Source organism: Ricinus communis, chromosome 6, assembly GCF_019578655.1.
Source record: "Ricinus communis isolate WT05 ecotype wild-type chromosome 6, ASM1957865v1, whole genome shotgun sequence".
NCBI lineage: Eukaryota > Viridiplantae > Streptophyta > Magnoliopsida > Malpighiales > Euphorbiaceae > Ricinus > Ricinus communis.
In genome coordinates this window covers 17076139-17100330 of record NC_063261.1, presented here as the reverse complement: position 1 = coordinate 17100330, position 24192 = coordinate 17076139, and the positions used below count along the sequence as shown (strand labels likewise).

At 32.7% G+C, this 24192-nt stretch overlaps 2 protein-coding genes across 11 annotated transcripts; both read left to right on the top strand.

Annotated features, from left to right (window-relative positions):
- The first annotated feature begins 1924 nt into the window (after nt 1–1924).
- Nucleotides 1925–14678, top strand: LOC8262558 (cullin-associated NEDD8-dissociated protein 1). The gene is made up of 29 exons (XM_002527780.4): nt 1925–2228; nt 3005–3087; nt 3233–3402; nt 3943–4153; nt 4235–4400; nt 5762–5891; nt 6219–6333; nt 6425–6582; nt 6665–6788; nt 7070–7120; nt 7195–7277; nt 7834–7918; nt 7996–8097; nt 8204–8302; nt 9677–9787; nt 9868–9951; nt 10034–10174; nt 10321–10413; nt 10525–10646; nt 10730–10892; nt 10973–11212; nt 11349–11597; nt 11692–11868; nt 11976–12122; nt 12209–12325; nt 13178–13346; nt 13610–13687; nt 13766–13904; nt 14142–14678. Exons 2-29 carry the CDS (start codon nt 3052–3054, stop codon nt 14236–14238), a joined length of 3657 nt encoding a protein of 1218 aa, XP_002527826.1. The 5' UTR covers nt 1925–2228; nt 3005–3051; the 3' UTR covers nt 14239–14678.
- A 4176-nt stretch (nt 14679–18854) lies between these two features.
- On the top strand, nt 18855–23146 carry LOC8262560 (survival of motor neuron-related-splicing factor 30). 10 transcript variants are annotated; one of them, XM_048375833.1, is made up of 9 exons: nt 19004–19084; nt 19420–19841; nt 19996–20069; nt 20153–20260; nt 20441–20523; nt 20615–20702; nt 21765–21975; nt 22359–22487; nt 22764–23146. In XM_048375833.1, the coding sequence occupies exons 4-9, from the start codon at nt 20196–20198 to the stop codon at nt 22923–22925; spliced, it is 738 nt and encodes a 245-aa protein (XP_048231790.1). In that variant the 5' UTR covers nt 19004–19084; nt 19420–19841; nt 19996–20069; nt 20153–20195; the 3' UTR covers nt 22926–23146. The 10 variants fall into 10 exon arrangements, with proteins under 10 accessions (XP_048231785.1, XP_048231789.1, XP_048231790.1 ...); XM_048375830.1 differs by having other exon boundaries at nt 19024–19084; nt 19420–19488; nt 19757–19841; nt 19996–20260; XM_048375834.1 differs by having other exon boundaries at nt 19033–19084; nt 19420–19488.
- Nucleotides 23147–24192: the final 1046 nt, after the last annotated feature.

Below are 24192 nucleotides of genomic sequence, written 5' to 3'. Positions count from 1 at the left end.
CATGCTGCATGATACTTTGCCTACTGTAAGTAAGAACTGTTATTTGAAGACTGACACCATGACCTATTCCCTGTGTGGACTGATTACTTAATGGGAGTGACTCTGATAGACTCATATCAAACACAAGTAGTGAAGCTTCAACGAAGTTTTTTTTGTCTCATCTCCTGCCCATTTGCCGTAATATCTATTATTTAAAAAAAAAACAGTTTTTTAATGGTATTAAATCTTTATGATTATCTTTTAATAATTTAAAAACAAAAAATAGTTTTATAAAAGTAGTGAATGCCATATCATATGTGGGTAAAATGTGAGACAAAAAATGATGTGATGTTTAGCATATTCCGGTGATTAATAGAATCTATATTTATCTCTTGCTTGAATCCACGGTTGAGATCTTTTGCCAAATTTTGATAGAAGTCTCTTTAAATTCAAAGCATATAACAAGTACTCTTTCTTCTTCTTCTTTTTTTTTTTTTTTCTTTTTCTTTCTAAGATCGGTGAAGTTTAAATCTGATTTATTAGTTTTTAAATTTTCATAATTTGTAAATTATATATAATAAAATATTAAAAAAATAATGACACATATGGTATATAATAATTTTTCCTTTACTTTTATAAGTAGAAAAAATAAAATTTAAATTTAAAAATTTACTCAAATTGAGATATATATTAAATTATACTTACAACTTATTATATGTAATATCATTGCTTTACCACTAAGCAAAACATTTATTTGAGCAAGGATTGTAATTTTGAGTCCTATTTATTCTAAAAATTCATGGGTATAAAACACAAATAACCCTCATTACTTTTAACACATGCTTGCTACCATTTGCCACATTCAATATATACAAGTTCTTTTTCTTTTTTATTTTTTGCTTCCGTTATTTATAATATTTTTTATTGCATGCTTAATTATCATGAAAGTATGAAGCATGTCATAATACCATTATCATTAACTCAATATCCGAATGAATTACACACAAGTTTTGGCACAATGCTCCTGCAGCACGGGAATATATTAGGACATACACTATTGATTATGAGTTTTGACTCGACATTATTTGGTTTTTATAAATTAATTAATTATGAATTTAAGAGTTATATAAATTTTATTTTTATTGATAATGATCTTAATTATTTTTAAAATTGTGTAATGTAATGCAATTTTACTCGTAGAGATTAGTTCAGCTAGTAAGAATATATTTTTTTATTAATTAGTTCAAACTTTATGTTTAGTATTTAATTTAATTATGGATATGCTAAAGCGATGCCGAGGAGTATATCTTGATATTTTTGTTACTATTTAATAAAAAAACTAGTATCAACACTTTATATATATATATATATATATATATATATATATATTTAATTATAATGTTACTTGTAATTATTTTAAAAGTGAATTTTCAATAAATATATACAGAGCTATTTATGAATCTATAATTTATGTTTAAAAACTCTTAAATAATCTTACATGTGTATACATTATATGAACATACATAATAATGAAAGCTCAATCTCAATTTCAGATGATATGATATTTTATAAAAGTATAAATTTTTTAGTAAAAGCAATTTAAAAAGTTATCAATAAAAATGTTAAATTTTTTAAATAGAATTACATTAATTGTTATATAAAATAAGATTTTTAATTTTTTCTGTTGATATTTATGGTATTCACACTACTATTAGAAGAATTAAATAAATATAAAAGTTCAACCATGTAATTTCTTAAATAAATTACGATAATCTTAATTATAAAAAATCACTAATGTAATTATTTTAGAAACTAAATATAATTTTAATACTAAAATATAAAATAAAATAAAAATAATTTAATTACAAATTTCATAAATAAATAAAAATGGCAAAAGGGTAAACCCCAACCCCCCCCCCCCCCCTCCATTCTTTTTTTCTCCGTCTAAAAAGCTTGGTTCCACTCCTGACCCATCGGCTAAATCAGGGCTCTAGTGTGGGCTTTGGTTCGGTGGCAAGCGTCGCACTGTTCCATAATCTCATAGTTGATTTGATACACACATTAACAAGAGTGGTCTTGTTTGGGTCACCAATCAGAGACTCACTCTTCATATTATGAAACAAAATCACAAACTAGTAGTAGTAGCAGCATTAGTAGCATCAAAAGCCAAAGCCAAAGCCAAAACGAACAGCAAACAAAGTCTTTAGATCAAATTCACTTTCCTAACACCCTGAAATTCAATCGCCTTGGTACGCTTTTTAGTTTTTCTTTCTTGATCTCTTCTCTACCTTTTGCTTGTCGTCTTGTTTGGTTCCTCTATCAATGTACAATCAAAAGACAAATTTTCCATTTTTACTCATTTCTGCTCTTAAGTTGTTTTTATCTTTTTCTTGACGAAAATCTTTTTAGTTGTGGTGTTAATTATCTGACTTTGATTCTACACTACTTCGCTTCTAGGGTTTTATAAACTGTGCTTCTGTAGATGATTTCTTGATTTTGTCCTTGGAGTGACTTTTTAGGGTTTCAGTCTTTTTATATTTTCGCGTCTTTAATTTTCTACCATTTTGTATTGAAGAATGGGTTTTGCTTAGGATTAATGTACTGCATTTTATTTTATCAGTTGGGTATAATCTTTTACAAGATGCTCTCTTTCATTTCTCAATGATTGTTTAGATTGATTAGAAACATATTAATAACGTGGGTTCTTTGGATGCTCTCTCTTGCATTGTATTTTTGAATTTGCATTGCCAGTGTTGAGTTTGATTGGAAAAAAATGAAAGGTGTATTGCTGGTTGAAGTGGTATTGGACCTGGGTCTATTCTATATTGTTATTACTTTAAATATACATGATGCTCGATGGTCATTATATGGCTCTTTTATTTCATTCTTTTTAATTTTTTAGTCCCTTAGTTCTATGCTAGCTCTATTTGTATACAATGACAAAATAGTAGTGGTTGCATGTGCATGGGTATCGGGTCCATTGGTTTTACCAGCCTCAACATTGTCCTTATGTTTCTCTCTTTAGGGTGTGATATAACAAAAGGTTGATATCAGCTGATTTGAGTTCCAAAGATGGCGAATTTGCAAATTACTGGCATTCTCGAAAAGGTATGATCTAATTTAGTCTTTATCGTTCAGTTTTTGTCTATTCGCATATGTATACATTTGCACGCTAGGTGCCCTGCTTCTTGCATGACAGTTGTTGTTCTTTCTATTGCAATTGATCTTTTTTCTTTCCCGGATTTATTTGCAGATGATGGGTAAAGATAAAGATTACAGATATATGGCGACATCCGACTTACTTAATGAGTTAAGCAAGGACACCTTCAAACCTGATACTGATTTGGAGATAAAGTTGTCAAATATTGTTCTACAGCAACTTGATGATGTGGCTGGTGATGTTTCTGGATTGGCTGTGAAGTGGTATACATTTCTTTGTAACATTTACATTTTTTTGAAGATGTTGCTTCGAATAGTTGGATTAAATATGTGTGAAGTTTGTGATATGTTATTGTGTAGCTTATATTGATAGTTGCACGAAAAGGCCTTATTTTTTTCTATGTCATAACCGAGGCCATTTGTAATATCTTGGTTTTGTAGTCCTGTAATAATTTCTTACATTGTTGCTTTTCCCTTTTTCTGTTGTAACAATTAACTGCAGACATCCAGAAGAGATGTGCATGTTGATCTATAGGGCATGTGTAATTAAATTATGCAATAGTATGCATCTCAAAGTGTACGGAAGAATTCTGGACATTAAGGCATCACTGGGGTTGGGAGATTTGAGCTGGCTTTTTGTTTCTTCCGTAGTACTTACAACTGTTGGTTTCATTTATGTTTTTACTTTGTGTTCAAATTTATATAGTGAAACTGAGTAAAAGTGGAAAGAAAAAAAAAAAAGAGATAGTAAACAGTTATCTTGTTGCAAGGCTGCTCTTAGATCCTGTTAATATGGTTTTGCAGTCTTGCTCCATTGGTGAAGAAGGTCAGTGAGGCACGTGTCGTGGAGATGACTAATAAGCTCTGTGATAAATTGCTCAATGGAAAAGATCAGCACCGTGATATTGCAAGCATAGCTTTGAAGACGATTATATCTGAAGTCACAACTCAATCTCTGGCTCAAGCCATTCTTGTATCTTTATCTCCGCAGTTGATAAAAGGAGTATCTAGTCTGGTGAGTTTCTAGAAAGAAAGTCTCAGTACTTTATCCTTTTGGCTACTGTTTAAAATCTTTTTTTTTTCGTTGCTGTCTCAGGGTATGAGCACCGAGATAAAATGTGAATGTCTGGATATATTATGTGATGTTCTTCATAAATTTGGAAATCTGATGGCAACTGACCATGAGGTGCTTTTAAACGCGCTTTTGTCCCAATTGAATTCCAATCAAGCTAGCATCAGAAAGAAGACTGTCTCTTGTATTGGTAAGATCAATATATGTGTTTTATTTTGAAGGCATTTTAATAATGTTGTGAACTCATAGTTCCTATGCTTGTTTGCTTATTGTGGTAATTAAGGTTTTGATTTTGGGATCAAAGTTTTCCAACTAATTGGAGTTTTGGCTAGTTCCCTATTATCTCCACAATGCTGAACTATATGTTTTTTGCTTTTTGTTCGTCCTTTTCTTGCAATCTTTTTCTTAGACTTTATACTTAATAAAAGAGTTGTTTAAACTTTCTTTTCTAAGTAAAATCGTAGGGGGGTCCATACTATCAAATCGTAAAACCATAAGATTCAAAAACCATGAAAAGTAACTATGGACTTTGTTGATATGTTTCCAAAATTACATTTCACTACTTGGCCTCTGCATGTTAAATACAATATTATAGTAACATGTAATCATTATATTTAAAATGTGGAATCTAAGTTCTTAAATAAATGTATAGAAAACTAGTGTACAATAGAATCAATTAAGTTAGAACAAATAAATATGGATGGCCTTTAAATTCTATTAATATCATACCATGTAGAAGTATAATTAATATGTATTTACAATAATAAGAAGTCACTTTGTTCTTTATCAGCACTTCAGTAAATTTTTTTTTATTACTTTGAGAAATAAGCTATGCATTCTCTCTTTACTGTTTAAGTTTTATAATTTATAAATGAGAAACTTTATAATTTAAAAATGAGAATCTTATTTTCTATCCACTTACATAGTTGGATGAGCTATACTAAATAAAGGTGTTGTGAATTTGAGAAAAAGTAAATAAAAATAAGAAAAGGGAGGATTAAACCAAAAATTGGAGCAACCTGATTTTATCGGTAAACTCGTGGTTTTACAGACTATTGTGTAAACCCGCTAGATTACTCTAATTTTATTTGATTTTACCAGTGAATTCTGTCGGTAAAAATATTCGTAAACTTGAACTAGTTTAATGGTGCATTTAACAGCCCTGATTGGTACCATGTATGTAATTTGGCATTAGCTGATGCTTAGGTAAGAGTGCCATTTCATAGAGTAGATATGCTGTTGACACGTTGGTGATTCTGTCACAATTTTTTTATCTTCAATTTTGAAGTTCTGAAAGTTGTCTCTGTATGCTTGAACAGGCAGAGTAGATTCCTTTGAACCCTGTCAATTTCTAAAGTCAACTGATTTTCCTCTTACTATAAATTTCTTATTGCCACTATTCCAATTGGCTTTAAGAAATATATTTTGTTTTTATTATAGGAAACTTACAATTATCTATGATGGGTCTTTTACTAGAGGTGGCACTTCTAGGATTCAAGTTATTTATTGATAAGATTGGAGATTAGGCATAACCTATTTTCTTGTGTTCAGCATCCCTTGCGTCAAGCTTGTCGGATGACTTGTTGGCGAAAGCAACAGTTGAAGTTGTTCGGAACTTAAGAAGTAAAGGTGTAAAACCTGAAATGACCCGAACAAATATTCAAATGATTGGCGCTTTAAGGTAAGCTAATTGTATGTGCTTGTTTATGTTGACTTGTTCACTTTCCCTTTCAAGGTCATGTTTTAAAGAAAATACAGAAACTCAAAGGAAGAAAGTGAAGTTTGAGTTATTACTGGAGCTAGGAAGGGTTGGATATGGGGTGTATGATTAAATGCATGATGACTGACATCCTAATGCATATGCATGTGCTTCTGGGTATAAACTTGGGACGTTGAATAGGGAGATGCATTTGTTCAGTTTGCATGAATCAATACCATAACATTCCAAGTTTAAAGTTTGAACTTGAGTTGCTTTGTGCTTACAAATGGTGATTTTTTGGTGTTTCAGCCGTGCTGTGGGATACCGGTTTGGACCTCATCTAGGCGACACTGTGCCAATTCTAATTAATTACTGCACAAGTGCATCAGAGAACGATGAGGAACTTCGTGAATATAGCTTGCAGGTGCTGTATGCGTGCCTGGATGTTTTGTTTCTCACACTTATTTCTTAACAGGCCTTTTCTGCTTGTGTATGACTATACTATTTGACCACAGGCACTAGAAAGTTTTCTGCTCAGATGCCCCAGAGACATATATTCTTACTGCGATAAAATTCTTCTTCTTACTCTTGAATATCTTAGTTATGATCCGAACTTCACTGATAACATGGAAGAGGATACTGATGATGAAAGTCATGAAGAGGAGGAAGATGAGTATGTTTTAATTATGAATGTGAGCTGATGCGTAATGCATGTGCTTGATGAAGTAGTTACTTACCTTCAGTCCTTTTTGCAGTGAGAGTGCAAATGAGTACACAGATGATGAGGATGTCAGCTGGAAAGTTCGAAGAGCAGCAGCTAAATGCTTAGCAGCATTGATTGTTTCTCGTCCTGAGCTGCTTTCAAAGCTTTATGAGGAGGTATGTCATTAACTTTTGAATCATTTTATTCTGTAAAAGTCTGAACTTTGTTCCCTGCAATAACTAAGTTTGTTTTTTCTAAAATTGTTCTTTTTGGTGGTTTTGCTGGACTTCTCTTTCATTCTTTATGTTTGAAATTGAATTTAAGCTTGTGGGTGGATGATTCAAAAATGGTTACTGCTTCTGACATTTGATGTCTTTGATCAATAATGACGTGATTTGCTGACTAAATGGTTTTTCTTTTTGATCTTAGAATTCCTTGCTCATGTTGTTTGATACAGGCCTGTCCTAAGCTGATTGATAGATTTAAAGAAAGGGAAGAAAATGTCAAGGTAAGTCTGGATCAACGAATTGCAGTTTTTTATACTTTTCCTTCTGCTAGTCTTCTGATTGTGTTGCGATGCAGATGGATGTATTCAATACATTCATTGAGCTACTGCGTCAAACTGGAAATGTTACAAAGGGGCAGATTGACATGAATGAATTAAGGCAAGTTGCTGATATCTTTTCAATTTTTTTCTTTTTTTCTCTATTCGTAAACCTCAAATTCACATTCTGTTTGCATGTGTTGTGACAGTTTAAATTTTATATTTGTTACTATTTTTATGAGTGTGTGCCTGTGCTGCATTTGTTAAAATTTTCATTTCTTCTCTGGTTTGGAAACCATCTTGGGAATTTTTATGAAACTCCTGAAAACATAAAGGTCATTTTCAAATAAACATCAAAGATGTTTCTGGGTACCACTAGGATGGAAAGTCTAAATCTCCGCAGTAGACCTTGATAGGCTCTCTTTGTCTATTTCGAACTCGTTCAAGTGGTCTCTTTTCTTATCTAAAATAGCAGTGGTACCTTCTCACCATTTAAAAGCATATGGGTCTAAGTTGCAAACTATTTTGCTGCTAGTTAGCAGAATGTATAAATGGGTTTGGAATTTACGAAAACTGCGAGCTTGTTATTAGACACTAAAGTGGAATTCTCTGCACTTAGTTGCTTGCTTTAGGAGCTGTCTTCAGGTGAATTACATATGGGTTCTCTTCTTGTGCAGCCCAAGATGGCTACTGAAGCAGGAAGTACCAAAGATTGTTAAATCTATAAATAGGCAGCTGCGTGAGAAATCTATTAAGACAAAGGTAGGAATTGATGTATTTGTGGTCACAAGCTAATTATAATATATAACCATGATTTACAAAATCTCTTCTCTCTGCAGGTTGGTGCATTTTCTGTACTGAAAGAACTGGTGGTTGTCCTGCCAGACTGCCTGGCAGAACACATTGGATCGCTCATTCCAGGAATTGAGAAGGCATTAAATGTAAGTAACCAAGCTGAAAGTGTATCACAAGAGAATAATTTCTCATTAATGGTTTAATAGATATTCATTATTCTTTGTCAAAATTTTCCTCCATGGCCTTGTCCAGGACAAATCATCAACCTCAAATTTGAAGATTGAAGCCCTTGTATTTACAAGATTGGTATTGGCTTCACATTCTCCTCCTGTTTTCCACCCCCATATCAAGGTGATAGATGGTTTTAGCTCTTTATATTTACTCATTATATTATTTCAGATACAGTGGCATCTGTTTTTTATTATGTATTCTGTTTATTGGTTAAGATCACTTTCTCCTAAGATTAACCTTTTTATATGCAGTACCCTGTTTCTTTGCTCCTAAGTTGAGTGAAATTTATCTCTTCAACATGTACATTGTTTTTATTCCCCTTTTTACCTATATCATTGCTTAATTTTATTAGTGGAGTAGGTGCGTCTGAATAATAAGCAGAACTTCTGTATAAGCAGAAGTTCTGTTTATGCACCCTACTCTTTTTTTTTTTTTTTTTGATTCTGTCAATTGAATAGAATCATAAGTATAATCAGATTCTAATACAACAAAATATTTCTCAATTCAAAAATGAAATAGAATGGAACGAAAAAGATCAAGAAACATTAAACTAAGAGATCTCGGATCGAATCGGTATTAAACATGAAGAGCTCTTGTTTGTGGTTTTGTGCTTTCCGACAGGAGTGATTGAGTAATGCTGAGATAGGTGTTTAAAAGAACCAGTGGATCATATTCTGGCATAGGCTTACCTGGGAAAGACTACAAGCAAGATTTTGATTTTATTTTTTTCTCATTTTCTTTTTTTGCATTTGATAAATATGAAACGAGAATTTGATGTTGAATGGAGCAGCTAAAGTTTTGGACACTTTCCTTTCCTTTTTCTTTTTGGGGAGTTGGGCCGTGCCAAAAGGCACTCTTGGAAGGCAACTAGTTGGCAATTCAGCACGGCCGGAGTCCAAGCCGTGCTCAACCCTCGGGGTGCTAGTCCTCGCCCGATTTGATGGATTCTAGTCCGTAATCACTTGTATTTCCCTCGATTGTTGATACTGTCCTTCAAAAATGACCTGAAATGAGAAAGGAAACAAAAGACAGGTGATTCTAGCATAAAATGAGATAATCATGCACAAAAATGTAAATAATTGGGCATGAAAACATGTGTAGTATGATGCCTATCAAATCACCCCACACTTAAGCTTTTGCTTGTCCTCAAGCAATCAACAACTCACTCCTCAACAAATACCAAATAATTCAATCAAATACTTTGCAGAAAGTTAACTCAAAACAAATTTCAAAACTCCATAATGAATTTCCACAAAATCCCCAAATCACTAAATCCTTAAAAGAGAGAACAAAACTAATAAAACTGCAAAAATTAAAATGATAAACCATTCAAACTGAGAAATTGAGAAACATGCGTCACAAGATGTCACTTGAAACACACAAGTGTATATTGGTGAAATTGTCTAATTATTTTATGCATATGTTATTTATAACATGAAACAAACATGAGTTTATTGATTGGATAATTGACATATAGAAATATTGTTCCTGCAGGCTCTTTCCAGTCCTGTTTTATCAGCTGTTGGTGAGCGGTACTACAAGGTAACAGCTGAGGCATTAAGAGTGTGTGGGGAACTTGTTCGCGTAGTGCGTCCTAATATTCAGGTTAGATAGTTGTGCAGCCTCTAGTTGTCTAAAATCTTGTTATACTATTTCTGGTAACATGAAATGATATTCTGATGCAGGGCCTGGGTTTCGAGTTCAAACCTTATGTTCATCCAATATATAATGCCATAATGTCACGCTTGACAAACCAAGATCAAGACCAGGTTAGCTTCACTGGTATTCTACTTTTTACATGATAAAATTCTTTGGCCTGGTTTTGTTATGCTGCTCTTTCTTCTTCTCCAGGAAGTTAAAGAATGCGCTATTTCTTGCATGGGACTCGTCATTTCAACATTTGGTGATAATCTCAGAGCAGAGTTACCGGCATGCCTTCCTGTACTTGTTGACCGGATGGGGAATGAAATAACACGACTTACAGCTGTGAAGGTCAGTCTTCCTGTATTTGTGATATGTGAGCCTGCCTTAATCATTTCAATTACCCGAGCTGTCTCATCTGAAATTATGCCACTTGAATTTTCTTGGCTTGTTTATGATATTGTGCCATTACTTAAAATTTGAGTTCCTTAATGCAGGCTTTTGCTGTCATTGCTTCTTCTCCTCTTCGGATTGATCTATCGTGTGTTTTGGAGCATGTAATTGCAGAGCTAACAGCATTCCTCCGGAAGGTATGGAGTTTGTTCACTTGTTTTTAACATGTGTTTTATGTAGAGTAACAAGTCCCAAAGTACACATGTATTGTTTCTTAAGTCTGATTTTTTTTTTTTTCTGGAAAACAGGCTAATCGTGCTCTAAGGCAGGCAACTCTGGGAACACTGAATTCCCTAATTGTAGCTTATGGTGATCAGATTGGTTCATCCGCATATGAAGTTATTATTGTTGAACTGTCAACTCTAATAAGGTATGTTTTTCTTTTTTGACTTGATTCTTTTGGTGACCTTTTGAAGCATGGTAATGCTAATTTTGTTCTTTTACCTGTGTCAGTGATTCAGACTTGCACATGACTGCTCTTGCTCTAGAACTCTGTTGCACTTTGATGGGTGACAGGAGGTCGAGCCCAAATGTTGGTTTGGCAGTTAGAAATAAAGTTCTTCCCCAGGCACTAACATTGATCAAAAGCTCATTGCTACAGGGTCAAGCTCTTTTGGTACTTCCAATGCTGCTACTAGTGCTTCTATTATATTCTAGAGTTGATTGACTCTAATTTTTATTAGTTTGGTATTGCAGGCTTTACAAAACTTTTTTGCCGCATTGGTCTATTCCGCAAATACAAGTTTTGATACTTTACTGGACTCTCTTCTGTCAAGTGCTAAGCCATCTCCCCAATCAGGTGGTGTGGCAAAACAGGCCTTATATTCAATAGCCCAATGTGTAGCTGTTCTCTGCCTTGCTGCAGGAGATCAGAAATGTTCTACTACGGTGAAAATGCTGACACAAATTCTTAAAGATGACAGCAGTACGAACTCGGTGAGTTTCTTTTCTGTAGTATGCTTTTCTAACAATCTATTGTAATGCCCTATTTGTTCTAATGCCTAATTCTACTTGTTATTTTTATTCTTTTTGAAAATGAGCTTAATTTTACTGTTTCATCTTAACGCTGTAGGCTAAGCAGCACCTCGCCTTGCTATGCCTAGGGGAGATTGGGAGGAGGAAGGATCTAAGTGGGCACGCACAGATAGAAACTATTATAATAGAGTCCTTTCAATCTCCTTTTGAAGAGATAAAATCTGCTGCTTCTTATGCACTTGGCAATATTGCTGTTGGTAATCTATCCAAGTACCTACCTTTTATTTTGGATCAAATTGATAATCAGCAGAAGAAACAGTATCTCCTGCTTCATTCTCTGAAGGAGGTGGGTTTTCTGATTTAGGAATCTATATTGAACACGATATTATTGTTTCAAATTTATCTGTTTATTTTAATATTGGACTTTCTTTATCATTCAGGTAATTGTAAGGCAATCTGTAGATAAAGCAGAGTTCCAGGATTCTAGTGTTGAGACGATACTTAAACTACTATTTAATCACTGTGAGAGTGAGGAAGAGGGTGTTCGAAATGTTGTAGCTGAGTGTCTGGGTAAAATTGCACTTATTGAACCTGCAAAACTTGTTCCTGCACTTAAGGTAATTGACCAAAAAATTAATGACACCATGGGTTTCACAGGCTCATATTCCTTAGTATTTACAACTAATCAGGAGTAGTTTTTAATCATGTCCTGATATTTGTATAGGTGAGGACAACTAGTCCAGCTGCATTCACCAGAGCAACAGTGGTCATTGCTGTAAAATATTCTATAGTTGAGCGGCCAGAGAAGATAGATGAGATCATATACCCTGAGATTTCATCTTTCCTTATGCTCATCAGGGATCATGACCGGGTAAGTCTCAGGAGTTAGAAAGGATGTGTTTTCTGGTGCATTGTTGGATTTTTAATTTAACTGCTATTTTTTCTATATGGGCACAGCATGTTAGGCGTGCAGCTGTACTGGCGTTAAGTACATTTGCTCACAACAAGCCTAATCTTATTAAGGGACTTCTTCCAGAATTATTGCCACTTCTTTATGATCAAACAATTGTGAAGGTAACCTGAAAATGTTTGGAGTATCTTTTGCCTATGATGCATCCTAAATGTGTTGTTCATTGTCACTGTGTCAAGACGCAGCAATGCTGATAGTAAAATGCTTGACTCAACATGCCCTGTGCTTGAAACAGTTCTATATCTTAACTTTACAATGTCCCATTTCTTCTGGATGGTTTAGCATGGTGCTTAAAGGCTCAATACACATTTCATACTTCAGTCTTAAAGCATTTCTTTTTTCCAATTATCTTTATACTCATGCTACAAATTATTCGTGGTCTTGGAGCTAATGTCTTACTTTCTGGTGAGAACAATGATATTCAAAATGGTTCTGTTGATTAGTAAGTCAAAATTCTGCTTTGCTTTTATGTTCTTCCATGAATCTTAAATATCTGGTAAAATGGTTGCTTCACCAAGGTATGTTTCATACTGGCAGCATCCTTGGGTAGTAGGACCATTTTTTTACTCCAAAGGAGCTGAGTTCTCTATTGAGTTTATATAACACCTTTTGTATAAGTTGCAGAGTTCTAGATTCTGGAGAAAAATAGTTCAGCTGATAATAGCATTTATTCTCTTAGTCTTGTCAATAGGTAAGCTTTAGTAGTTGAAGTTGCTTGAAATAGCAAACTCCAGCAACTGCAATATGAAGTTGGAAGTGCATATTCATTGTGGTTAATGAAGCCCTTGCTTATTGTGACTTAATTCCTTTTACGATATAAAATCTATAGTTCACTGTTGTTTACAGTATTTCCGGTTATGCTGCTAAGCAAGAAGTTGGCTTTTCTGGCTTTATTTATCTCTTCCACTGTAGTAGATCTTTTCATTTATTTGATTTAAGTTCTTTACTTGGTGCAGCAAGAATTGATACGAACAGTTGATCTTGGGCCTTTCAAGCATATTGTCGATGATGGACTTGAGTTGAGGAAAGCAGCTTTTGAATGTGTAGATACCCTGTTGGATAGTTGTCTTGATCAAGTAAACCCGTCATCTTTCATTGTTCCTTACCTCAAATCTGGTCTTGATGGTAAGTGTAGCATGATCCTATTGATGATCACTCATATTTTTGTTAATTAAGTTTAGTTGCTTTTCATTCACATTTAAGGGTCTTTTGTCAGCAAAAGGAAATCCTTTTTGATTTATTCTGTCCAGACAACCTAGGGTACCTGTGCTATTGTTCTTTTTCTCCTATTTGTAGTGAGCAAATGAATATTGGAAAAATTAACTGTATCTTTTCATTTTTCGAAAATTTTATCACTTCAACTGACTTGGTGTTTTGGCATGTTTCAGATCACTATGATGTTAAAATGCCTTGCCATCTTATCCTCTCAAAACTTGCAGATAAATGTCCATCTGCTGTCTTGGCAGGTTAGTCAGTTATCGACTGCTAGACCTTGATAAGAATCTCAAGTGTTACATACTTCCTGATGTTCTTCTAACTTGCAGTTCTGGACTCTTTGGTTGATCCTCTCCAAAAAACTGTCAATTTTAAGCCAAAGCAAGATGCTGTTAAGCAGGAAGTAGATCGTAATGAAGACATGATTCGCAGTGCTCTTCGAGCAATTGCAGCACTAAATCGCATAAGGTTTGGCATGCATAATCTGCAAATTTATTTATTCACTTTGCTGTTTCTCTTCTTTAAAAGTTGACCTCGCCTCTGTACAATGGCATTGTGATGGTCTGGCTGTTATAGATATACTGGGTGTATGTTTGAATTATTGCTTCATAAGTTTAAATCTCGTAAGAAGAGCTTTCGTCCTTTATGAAATGTCAATAGTTGACATGTGGCGTGTGCTTGATCAATATTTCTTTTGTGTTGCAGTGGAGGTGATTGCAGCCATAAATTCAAAAATCTTATGAATGAAATTTCAAAATCTCCTACTCTCTGGGAAAAGTACTACTCCATCCGGAATGAGTGATGGCCATCTCGATCCTGCTAGACATGTTAGTCAAGTCTCTGCGATTGAATGAGAAATACCCTTGTTTTGATTTTCTGCTGTATAAGCTCCTTGTGGAGGGAAGAAACAGAAAGAAACGCAGTTACAGCCCCCAATTAGAGGTGTATAATGGGGAATTAAGAATACTGAGATTTTGGTCGAAGAAGCTCATAGGAAGAATCGCATGACCATTTCCTGCCATTCTCAAATATAGGCATGGCCTTCTTTTTTTCTTTTTTCTTTTTATTATTATTGTATAGGGCAACAATTACTTGGGTCTTTTACTGTTGTTAAAGAGGTAAAAATGCAAATGTTGCTTTTCCATTTGAGGCACAAGTCAGGTTTACTGCACAAATTGGCTGTACTGGTTAACTTTTTTATATGGTCGGTAGAATCTGAGTGCAATTTTTGAGATTGTTTCAGACTTGTCTTATTTGGGTTGTCTTTTCACTCGACAGAATTAACTTAAAATCTCGTTTTATTATTTTCTTTTTCTCTTAAAATAAAAGAATTTAGAAGGAACTTCGCTTTGCTTTAGAGTGGAATCATCCATTTGTAGCGACTTCTGTTCTTATGAATAAAATCGACAAATTTAACATAATTCAGAAGCATTCGGGATGCTTCAATATTATTCAATATCTGCATTTATATATCATTTTCTAATATTTGAGAGCGAGGTATATTATTTTATTATAAACAGTATAACAAATATATCTGCAAAAATTGTAGGAAGGTTCAAATAGGTCTCTAAATTTTGAGGGAGGCAAATAAACTTTGTTGGCTTTTTAGACCATTTTAATTTAAAATTTAATATTTTTAGTTTCATTTAGTTCTTTTTTAAGAGAGTGTATTAAAAGAATGAATTCAACAAAAAAAAGAAAAATTAATTTTTAAAAATTTTAGTAAATAAATAATTAGCTATTATTAATAATAATATTAAAAATTATAAATTTTTAATAATTATTAACTATTTTTTAATTTTATTCTGCTTTCACTTTTTTATCTAGGGATAAATTGAGTTAAAATATTAAAATTTTAGATTATAATAACCCAAAAAGATTAAAAGGACATATTTAGCACATGGTTGAGATCTATGATCCTACATATTAAGAAAATATGTGATTTTTCATTTGATAAAGAAAGCCTAATAATACTATATGAAGATAATGCTGCTTGTATTAGGGCTGAGCATGGATCCCGGTGATTTCCGCCCGAACCGAATAACCGTACCGAAAAATATTATAACCGAAATAATCAAAATTTTTTATAACCGAATTGAACTAATTTTAGTTTTTTTTTTCTATTATGGTATAGTACTAGTTCTTTAGTAAAAACCGTACCATAACCGTACCATAACCGATCCGTCTTGTACTGATCATGACCAAACCGTAGAACCAAATTTTTTATATATATTTATTAATAATTATTTATATTATATAAATAATACCTATTAAAAATAATTATAATATTATAATATATTTTATACTCTATAAAAAAATATAAGTTATATATTAATATATCATATAATATACTGATACTAAATTTATAATTTACTATCTACTAACTTAACCCTAATACCTTTTCTTAACACATACTATAAGCCTACACCTAACAATTTGAACACACCGTCTTCCTCTTTAGAACACACCGTCGCACCTTCCATTTTGCAACTTAGAAAGAAAAAATCCTTAAGGCAAATTTCTGGATAGAAAATCAAAAGGAAGAAGACAGAAATTCGCTCGCGTAGATGTCTTTCTCTTTAGAACGTACCGCTGCACCTCTCAATTTTCAATTCAGAAAGACAAAATCCCTAATGAAAATTTCTAGACAGAAAATCAAAAGGAAGAAGGAAGAAATTCGCTCGCCTAGACGTCTTCCTGTTTAGCGCCACGCTTAATTGGCTCACAGAAAGGCAAAAGCAAGAATTGGCTCGCATAGGCGTCTTCCTCTTTAGCGCTCTCTTTCCATAACTGTGCCACCGTTGCTTAGTCCCGAGTATTTTTTTTTTACTTTTTTTATTTTTATTTTTGATGGGTAAATTGTTGGCTGCAACTATAAAAAATATTTTATTTTAATGATTCTCATCTATAAAATATTTTTATGCTAGCAGTAACATTTATTTTAATAGTTTGTATTTGAACATTGAATGAATTATTATACTTGCAAGTGAGTGAATCGCAAAACAAGTTGTTCAAGAATGTAATTGCAATTCTAATTCAGATCTTCATGCTACTTTTTTTAGGTTGGTAATCATATTTTTTCTAAATATATTTGATTAAAGATGAGAATAAAATTATATTTTTAAAATTTTTTAGAACCGAAGATAGTACCAAACCGAACTATATTCAACCGTAAAAATTGGTACAATACGGTACGGATCCTTTTATGTTAAGTACAGTATTGGTACCTTCAATTTTAAAAGAACCGAAGTTTAGTATGGTACTGGTAATTTATAGATAACCGAATTTGACCGATCCATACTCAGCCCTAGCTTGTGTTGCCCAATTCAAAGGAGGATATATTAAAGGAGATAGAATCAAGCAATTTCACCAAAATTCTTTTCATTCATGAGCTTCAAAAGCAAGGTGTTTTAGATGTTCATCAAATTCTATCAATTGATAATTTGACAGATTTGTTTACAAAATCACTCCATACAACAATATTTGACAAGTTATTTAATAAAATTGGTATGTGCAGATTAAGAGATCTTTGTTATAAGTCATGTTTTCATGAAGGAGAGATTTTGATGCACTATAGTCTTTTTTCCTTTGCTTAGGTTTTGTCCCATTGTGTTATTTTAACAAGGTTTTTAACGAAGCAGTGTTATGATGCAAGCTTCTACATGAATGATGTACTCTTTTTTCTTCACTGAGACTTTTTTCCACAGGATTTTTCTTAGTAAGATTTTAACGAGGCATATTCATTGTAATAAACATCTAAAGGGGAAGTGTTATGATAATATTTAGATTATATTGAATGCCTATCATTATGTCTATGGATATATTTCCTTATACTAAATAAAACTCTATCTCTGTAACCCTTTACACCTATAAATAGGTGTCACAACTAATGAAATGAAACACATAAACACACACACAGACACACACACACATATATATATATATATATATATATATACAATACAGAAAAATTACTCTCTCTTCTCTCTTTATTTTCTTCATTTTTATTCTTTAGTTTATAATACTCTTTATTCTTCTTATTGTTATTTATTTCACAACATAAATAAAAACAATATTTACCCTAGCCAATTACTTAGTAATCTCCCTATTTTATCTTAAGCTTAGATTTAATGAATGAGATGGTGATATGTATTTTCCTTTAATTACTCAAGCTAATGATGCAATTAAAATTTATTCTGCCAACATAGATTGAAGCAAAGATAGTTTATCTAATACATTCAACCTAGATATTTTCATAATAACTACTATTATTAAATTGATATGATGGTCAACTAACAATAATAACTAAAATTAATAAAGATATAAAGGTAAAGAAATCATTCATTAAATAAATAAATAACAAGGTTCATACAAAAGTAAAAAGGCTAAACTAAACACTTATAAAAACTAGCCTAACATATTTAACCTAATGATCATGGTATTAAATAAAAAGACGTAAAAACAATAAAATGAAAGCTCCATTGAAATCTAAAATCCTTCAAGTAGAAAGATTTTTGATCCTCACTCTCAACTTCTTAAATAACTTCTTAGATCTTAAAAAAATAACAAAAACTAAAACTAAAATGTATATTGAAGAATCGTAGAGAATATTGCAGCGATAAGAATGGTGGTCAGATGCAGAGAGCAGATATGAGAGAGCTCTCATCCTCCTTTTAGAACTAGATTTGCAGAAATATATATAGAGAAAAGTCCTTCATCAGGATAAATCTCTTTAGAGATAAATATACCAATATAAGTCTATCTCATAGATAAGACTATAAATATTCTTATCTCCACTAAATACTATCCTATAAATAACTCTTAATATAAATCCTATTAATAATATAAAATGACTAAAATTCCCTCATTGGATCTTATATAATTTGGCTAGCACAGCAAATGGCAATCCAAGCGTCTTAATTTTGGGCCTCGACAACAATAGTCTTATTTAAACTCATTTTTCAGTATTTTTCTCCATATTTTTCTCTCTTGGCTAATATTACCCGAAATTAGACAATTAAGCTTAAGAGGTATAAACACTTATTTTCACTATATTATATATAAAAATATATTATTAAAAAACTCTAAAATATCCTAAATAATTATATATAATATCGTAACTATCAATTTTAGATAAACAAACAAGTTAATTTAGTTTAAGATACATTATATTTTATTATTCTATTTGTAATATTCTCAAACATCACCTAATAATATAATAATAATAATTAAAAGTATTAAATATATTCACAAATTGTTGATTAAATCCATATATGGACCTGGGCTCAAATCCAACAAGCATTGCAAAAGTTGGGGACCAATTATCAAATACTAAGAAAAACCGGGGAGATATGTATAATAAAAATGAAATGATTGGGTCAGAAACAAAATTAAAGGGGAGTTGATGCGTAGAGTCGCGTTGTGTTTTGTATAATCCTTTTTGGTATATCTCAAATCAATTTCGTCTCGTCTTCTCTCAGTTCTTTTTTAAAGAAAGAATCTCTACAAGAATTAACCTGAAACCCTAATTTTTCCTAATCTGATAAGTAATTCTTCAATTAAAGAACAAAAAGATGCAAGGTGGAGAAGAAGTAAGCATAGAAGAGCTCGCTTCCAATCTCTCCACTTACAAACAACAGCTTCATCAGGTTTGATATTTTTTTCTTTAATTTTTTCTTTTTTTATTATTAAATTTGGATTTATATTTTTGAATTTGGTATAATAGAATTAGGGTTTTTCATTTTGGTGGTATTATTCTTGAAATTGAGTTTGAATTATGTGATTTTGCATATACTGAATCAGGTGTTTCTTTTTTCTTTTAAATTAATTGGTAGTTTCATCATTACAGTCTCACAATAGTAGTCGTTTTAATTTTTGTGATAATAATTTACGTTTGCTTGCATGTACATAGTGCAGGCTCATAACCTTACACTTATAACTATTTGTTTACATCGGGTAATGATATGTAGCATATCTTTATCAGGTTAGAGAGCTTTTAGTTGATGATCCTTATAATTCTGAGTATGCGGACATGGAGAAGGAGCTTAAGGAGGTGATCCTTTCTTATGATTATTTGTATTAGGTTGCATTTTTCATTTATTCTTAAATTAAATATTTTTCTCCTTGTATTTGAGTTTATCTGGGCATTTACTGTGAATAATTATTTATTTTTTGGAAACAGTCGACATCCTCTCTAGTGGTCACAAAGTAGAGTATAGGTGTTTCCTTATGGGTGTTGGGTAGATTTATCAATTGAGCCTCTAGGTGTTTTTGATGCAATTGCCTTTCTTCTTTTTATCTCTGCCTACTCTCTCTTGAAGGATTCAACATGTTGCTCAAACAAGCAACATTGTTTAGCTGCTAATGGCTCCCGTGGGGATTTGTTTTCATTTCAGGGTTGATAAGGTGAGGGTGGTTTTCATACTAACTTGAGTTCATATGTTGCAGAAATATGGGCTGTATGGAGATATTATTTAAAAGAAATAAAAATATTGGAGCTATTTGTAAAACTTAGAAGTTCATCAAGATGCCCATCACTTCTATCTTGGTTCATTTGCAGGTGTGCTATGTGTCGTGATGGCCAGCCCGCCTCTCTGCCTGACCTGATTTGAGATGTTCACACTGAGATTCTAAGTTCGAAGTTTTATGAAGATTGGCATTTATAATTGTGAAGATTATTGTTTATTTTTTTGCTGGCTAACAATGTCAAATTGCAGGTCATTGCTCTAACTGAGGAGCTCCTTGCAACTGCAAAGCAGAATGAGATTCCTGGATCAGATATTGGGACAGGAACTAGTGAATCCCCTATTTTGCCCCAACCTAAGGTAAATAAAACTGTAGGTTACTCTTTTTCTGCATATATTTTGGAACTTTATATTATGAAAGATGCATATGGCAGGGTAAGAACAAGAAATTAAGATACTATTTATAAATATGCCATAAGCGAAAACTTTATTGTGAAGACATACGTTAGGTGCTGATATATTACTTTTTTCCTCAATTAGGTATCGACAAGCATCTCTGATGAACATGAGAAGTTCCCTATTGGTGCAAAAGTTCAAGCTGTATATAGTGAAGATGGGGAGTGGTATGTGATAAACATAAACATTTCACAATCTAATCAATGTTTTGTTTTATTTCATTTGTTTTACCTTCTTTTCTTTGCTTTGTTTGATTAGTTAAATGTGTAGGTATGATGCAACGATTGAGGGGCATACTCCAAATGGATATTTTGTTTCCTATGATGAGTGGGGGAATAAGGAAGAGGTAAGGTTTCTGTTTACTACACCAAAATAATCAATGCTTTCATGTGGAGGTACCACCTTGTCCTAGCTGTATGCCATCCATTTTGGTTTGCTGCTAAGTCTTTCTTGCATTAGACCATTTGGTGCTGATTGCTTGTAGACATGCTGAAAATGAAAATAATTATGGTCCAAAGCATTTTCAAGAATATTTGTTTTTGAAGCCATTTTCCTTTCATAAGGTCTTCACTTAGTCTCTGTTGTAAAATCATATATTTACTATTTGTTAGAAGTTGTATTTATCCTACATCGCCTAGTAACTAAGCTGTTATAATGTATATATGTGGATTGGACACGCTCTTTCTTTGAGCTAGCTTTTGGAAATGAGTTCTACCCAAGCCCATTTGTCATGGTATCAGAACTGGCCTTTTGTCTGTGATGATGGGTTTGGTCCTGGCTAGTTTGCATATCACGCCAAGTGTGCAGGAGGGTGTTAGAAGTTGTATTTATCTCACATCGCCTAGTTACTGGGCTGTTATAGTGTATATATGGATTGAGCACCCTCTTCCTTTGAGCTAGCTTTTGGGAATGAGTTCTACCTAAGCCCATTTGTCAACTATGGAGGATAGTATTATCTTGCCATAGTTCTTAGTTATTGGACTAGAAAGAAGAGTTAAGAGGCTTTCTTTCTGTGATGTGAACGATGAAGTTATTTGGCATGGACATGCTTTACATAACAGCTGTTGTTTGATGTAATGGCCATTATTTATCAGTTTTCTTTGCATACAAGCATTGTGGTCCATTGCAGAATGGTTATTTGAGAATCAAGAGTGAAGCATGCCCTTATGGCTATCACACTGTTACGAGCTATTGCATTATGTGGGTTAGGGCTATATATAGCTCTTTTCTTTTGTTAGCTATTTTATTGTATGTCTTTTCAAAGAGGCAGTTACCGCCTATTTCATAACGAGACTGGGTTAATGTGTATTTTACTGAATTAGGTTGTTTAGGATTTCTCTACTGGATATGGTTCATCCTTTTCTTATCGATTTTTTTATGTCAATCTTGTTTACCTTGTATCAAACAGTGGATGGTATTTTCCTGACAGTTGGTTATCCCAGGTGGATCCTGCCAATGTAAGACTGATAGAGTTCAATGCTTTACTGGAAGCTGAAAAAGTTGCTGAAGCTACAAAACAAGCTATCAAAAGGAAGATTGCACAAGCTGCTTCCGTTGACTTTCAGTCCCGAAGTTTGCCAGCAAAGCTTCGTATAAATCCAGATGACACAGAGGAAGTGGTAAGCAGCATATTGAAACCGTTTCTCGCTTATTCTGAAATCTTTAATGGCTTCTGTGGAATTTAGCAACGGTTAACTGGATTTGATTCTTCATTTAAAATTGAATCAGCATACTTGTTTTCTGCCTGATCGGACTTAAAATGACACCTTTTTTATGTGCCACCAGAGTAACCAATCTGACCTACATTTTGCATATCCAAAGCATTTTCTTAGCCTCAGTTACTTTCTTTTCCAAAAGGAAAAAAAGAAGTTGATCTGTACTATTACTCTTACTTAATAAAATGACTTTATAAGATATTTTCTTATTTCCATTGCTATTGCTTTTTCTTCCATAATTTTTGATGTGATGATGATGATTACCTTGCTAAATTTAACTCTTACAGAAAGCTGCCAAGCGAAAGAAGATACATTCTTTTAAATCGAAAATGCGTTTTGAGCAACTGGAGGTTGTACAGAATAAGCGGCAAAATGCATGGCAGCAGTTCCAGACTACTAAAGGCAGCTCTAAAAAGGTTCGGTCTTGCAATTCTATATTCCTTTTAAAATTTTAGTATTATTTATGGCTGTATTAGAATTGATTTTTCTTGAACTAAATGATTGATAGTTATAAACTCTCCACGGTCTTCATCTCCTCTTAGAATATGGAGTTTTGTTTCAGTTATTAGTTCCTGGTGCTCCGTGGCCTCTTCATTTAGGAAATAGCATGTGAAGAGAACTATTAGTTCCTATGAAAATGATTTTCTTTTTTTTCATTCCTTTGATCTGATATTTGTGCATTTCTTTGTCAGATTGGTTTCTTCTCAGGGCGCAAGCGAGAGAGTATTTTCAAGTCTCCTGACGACCCCAATGGTAAGGTTGGTGTGACTGGAAGTGGGAAAGGATTGACGGAGTTCCAGAGGAGGGAGAAGCACTTGCATCTCAAAGGTGGAGTTGCTGAAACTGATGATTAGACTTTTGAGTTTCAATTTTTTTTTCTTTTGTTCTCTTAAGTGAAACTTCATTAGTTGTGCTTTTTGTCATTTGATTCAGTAGTATGGGCGGTGGTTTAAGTGCTGTAATCACATAGGCGTATGTATTGACATTTAGTGCATGGCATGTCTTTGTTACCCATTGGCAAATGTTTGGGATCATAACTACGTTCTGTTATGCCTAAATTAGTTTTATTTCTACATTTTTGCTCATCTATTGACATTTTATCATCGATTTGTTAGCCAGTGTGTAGGGAAGCTAAGCTAGCACATATGTGGGGCTCGCGTGTAGTTTCAACTCTTTAGCCTTTGGTAAAAGATGCACGCAATCCAATAATATCTAAATACTTGGTGGGTTTTGGCCCTTATTTTCTGCTATTTTTCTGTCAATTAAAATTTCTTGAAATTCCTGAAAAGGGGGCTTGGAGAGGTTTCTCTTTTGGAAATAGGGCTTCAAGGCCTGTCCCCTGGCTTGTAGGGTGCCTCCCCTTTTTGGATTGAGGATTTGTAGGTGTCTCTTCACCCTCGGTTCTCTTAAAATAAGAGCTGAAGGAGACCTTCCTTTTGATGGATTGATATCTGTGCACCAGGCAGGACAGTAGGATACTAAGTTCATGTTACCCTCTGATCTGTAATGATTAACAACTGATCTTTTTTTAAAATCAATAAGCATTGATGATAAATATTCCATTATTTCAAAATTTTAAGTTATATATTTATATTTTTAATTTATTTTTTGAAAATATTTTCTGATGATTGTTTTTGCAATTTTATATTAAGAAAGATGAGTGGGAAGTCTTGGCTATCGATTTATTGATTTAGTGTCATATGAAAAGGTTTTCTTTTTAAAATTTTAATCTTGTATGAGATAAATTCTATTTATATATGTAATATCATTTAAAATTATTAAAAATTTAAATTTGATTAATTACAAAGTGTTTTTTTTATTTTAAATTTTTTATTTAATTTATAAATATTATATATTTTAATTAATTTAAGCCTATTAGTAGGTTTGCTTTTTATTTCATTATCGTTTCTAAATAATAATAAAAAATAAAATATTAATTTTATTTTTAATTGTCTATCATAAAAAAGACTTAATGTTAATTTTTTGATAATTGTAATTTTATGGATGTTTCTATTAATTTATATAATATAAGAATATAAATTATTTTTTTATCTTTTTATAAATTCATGGTTGTATTTTCCTTTTCAAATTCATTTGATTCAGTGTCAATAACTGATTTGA

Excerpts from the sequence above, each read along its gene's own strand:
- LOC8262558 (XM_002527780.4), top strand. The coding sequence starts at position 3,052 with ATGGCGAATTTGCAAATTACTGGCATTCTCGAAAAG. Across the intron at positions 9,788-9,867 it reads TAGTGCGTCCTAATATTCAG|GGCCTGGGTTTCGAGTTCAA; the intron begins GTTAGATAGTTG and ends ATTCTGATGCAG. Across the intron at positions 10,647-10,729 it reads GAACTGTCAACTCTAATAAG|TGATTCAGACTTGCACATGA; the intron begins GTATGTTTTTCT and ends TACCTGTGTCAG.
- LOC8262560 (XM_048375828.1), top strand. The coding sequence starts at position 19,010 with ATGCAAGGTGGAGAAGAAGTAAGCATAGAAGAGCTCGCTTCCAATCTC. Across the intron at positions 20,261-20,440 it reads CTATTTTGCCCCAACCTAAG|GTATCGACAAGCATCTCTGA; the intron begins GTAAATAAAACT and ends TTCCTCAATTAG. Across the intron at positions 20,703-21,798 it reads AGTGGGGGAATAAGGAAGAG|GTGGATCCTGCCAATGTAAG; the intron begins GTAAGGTTTCTG and ends TGGTTATCCCAG.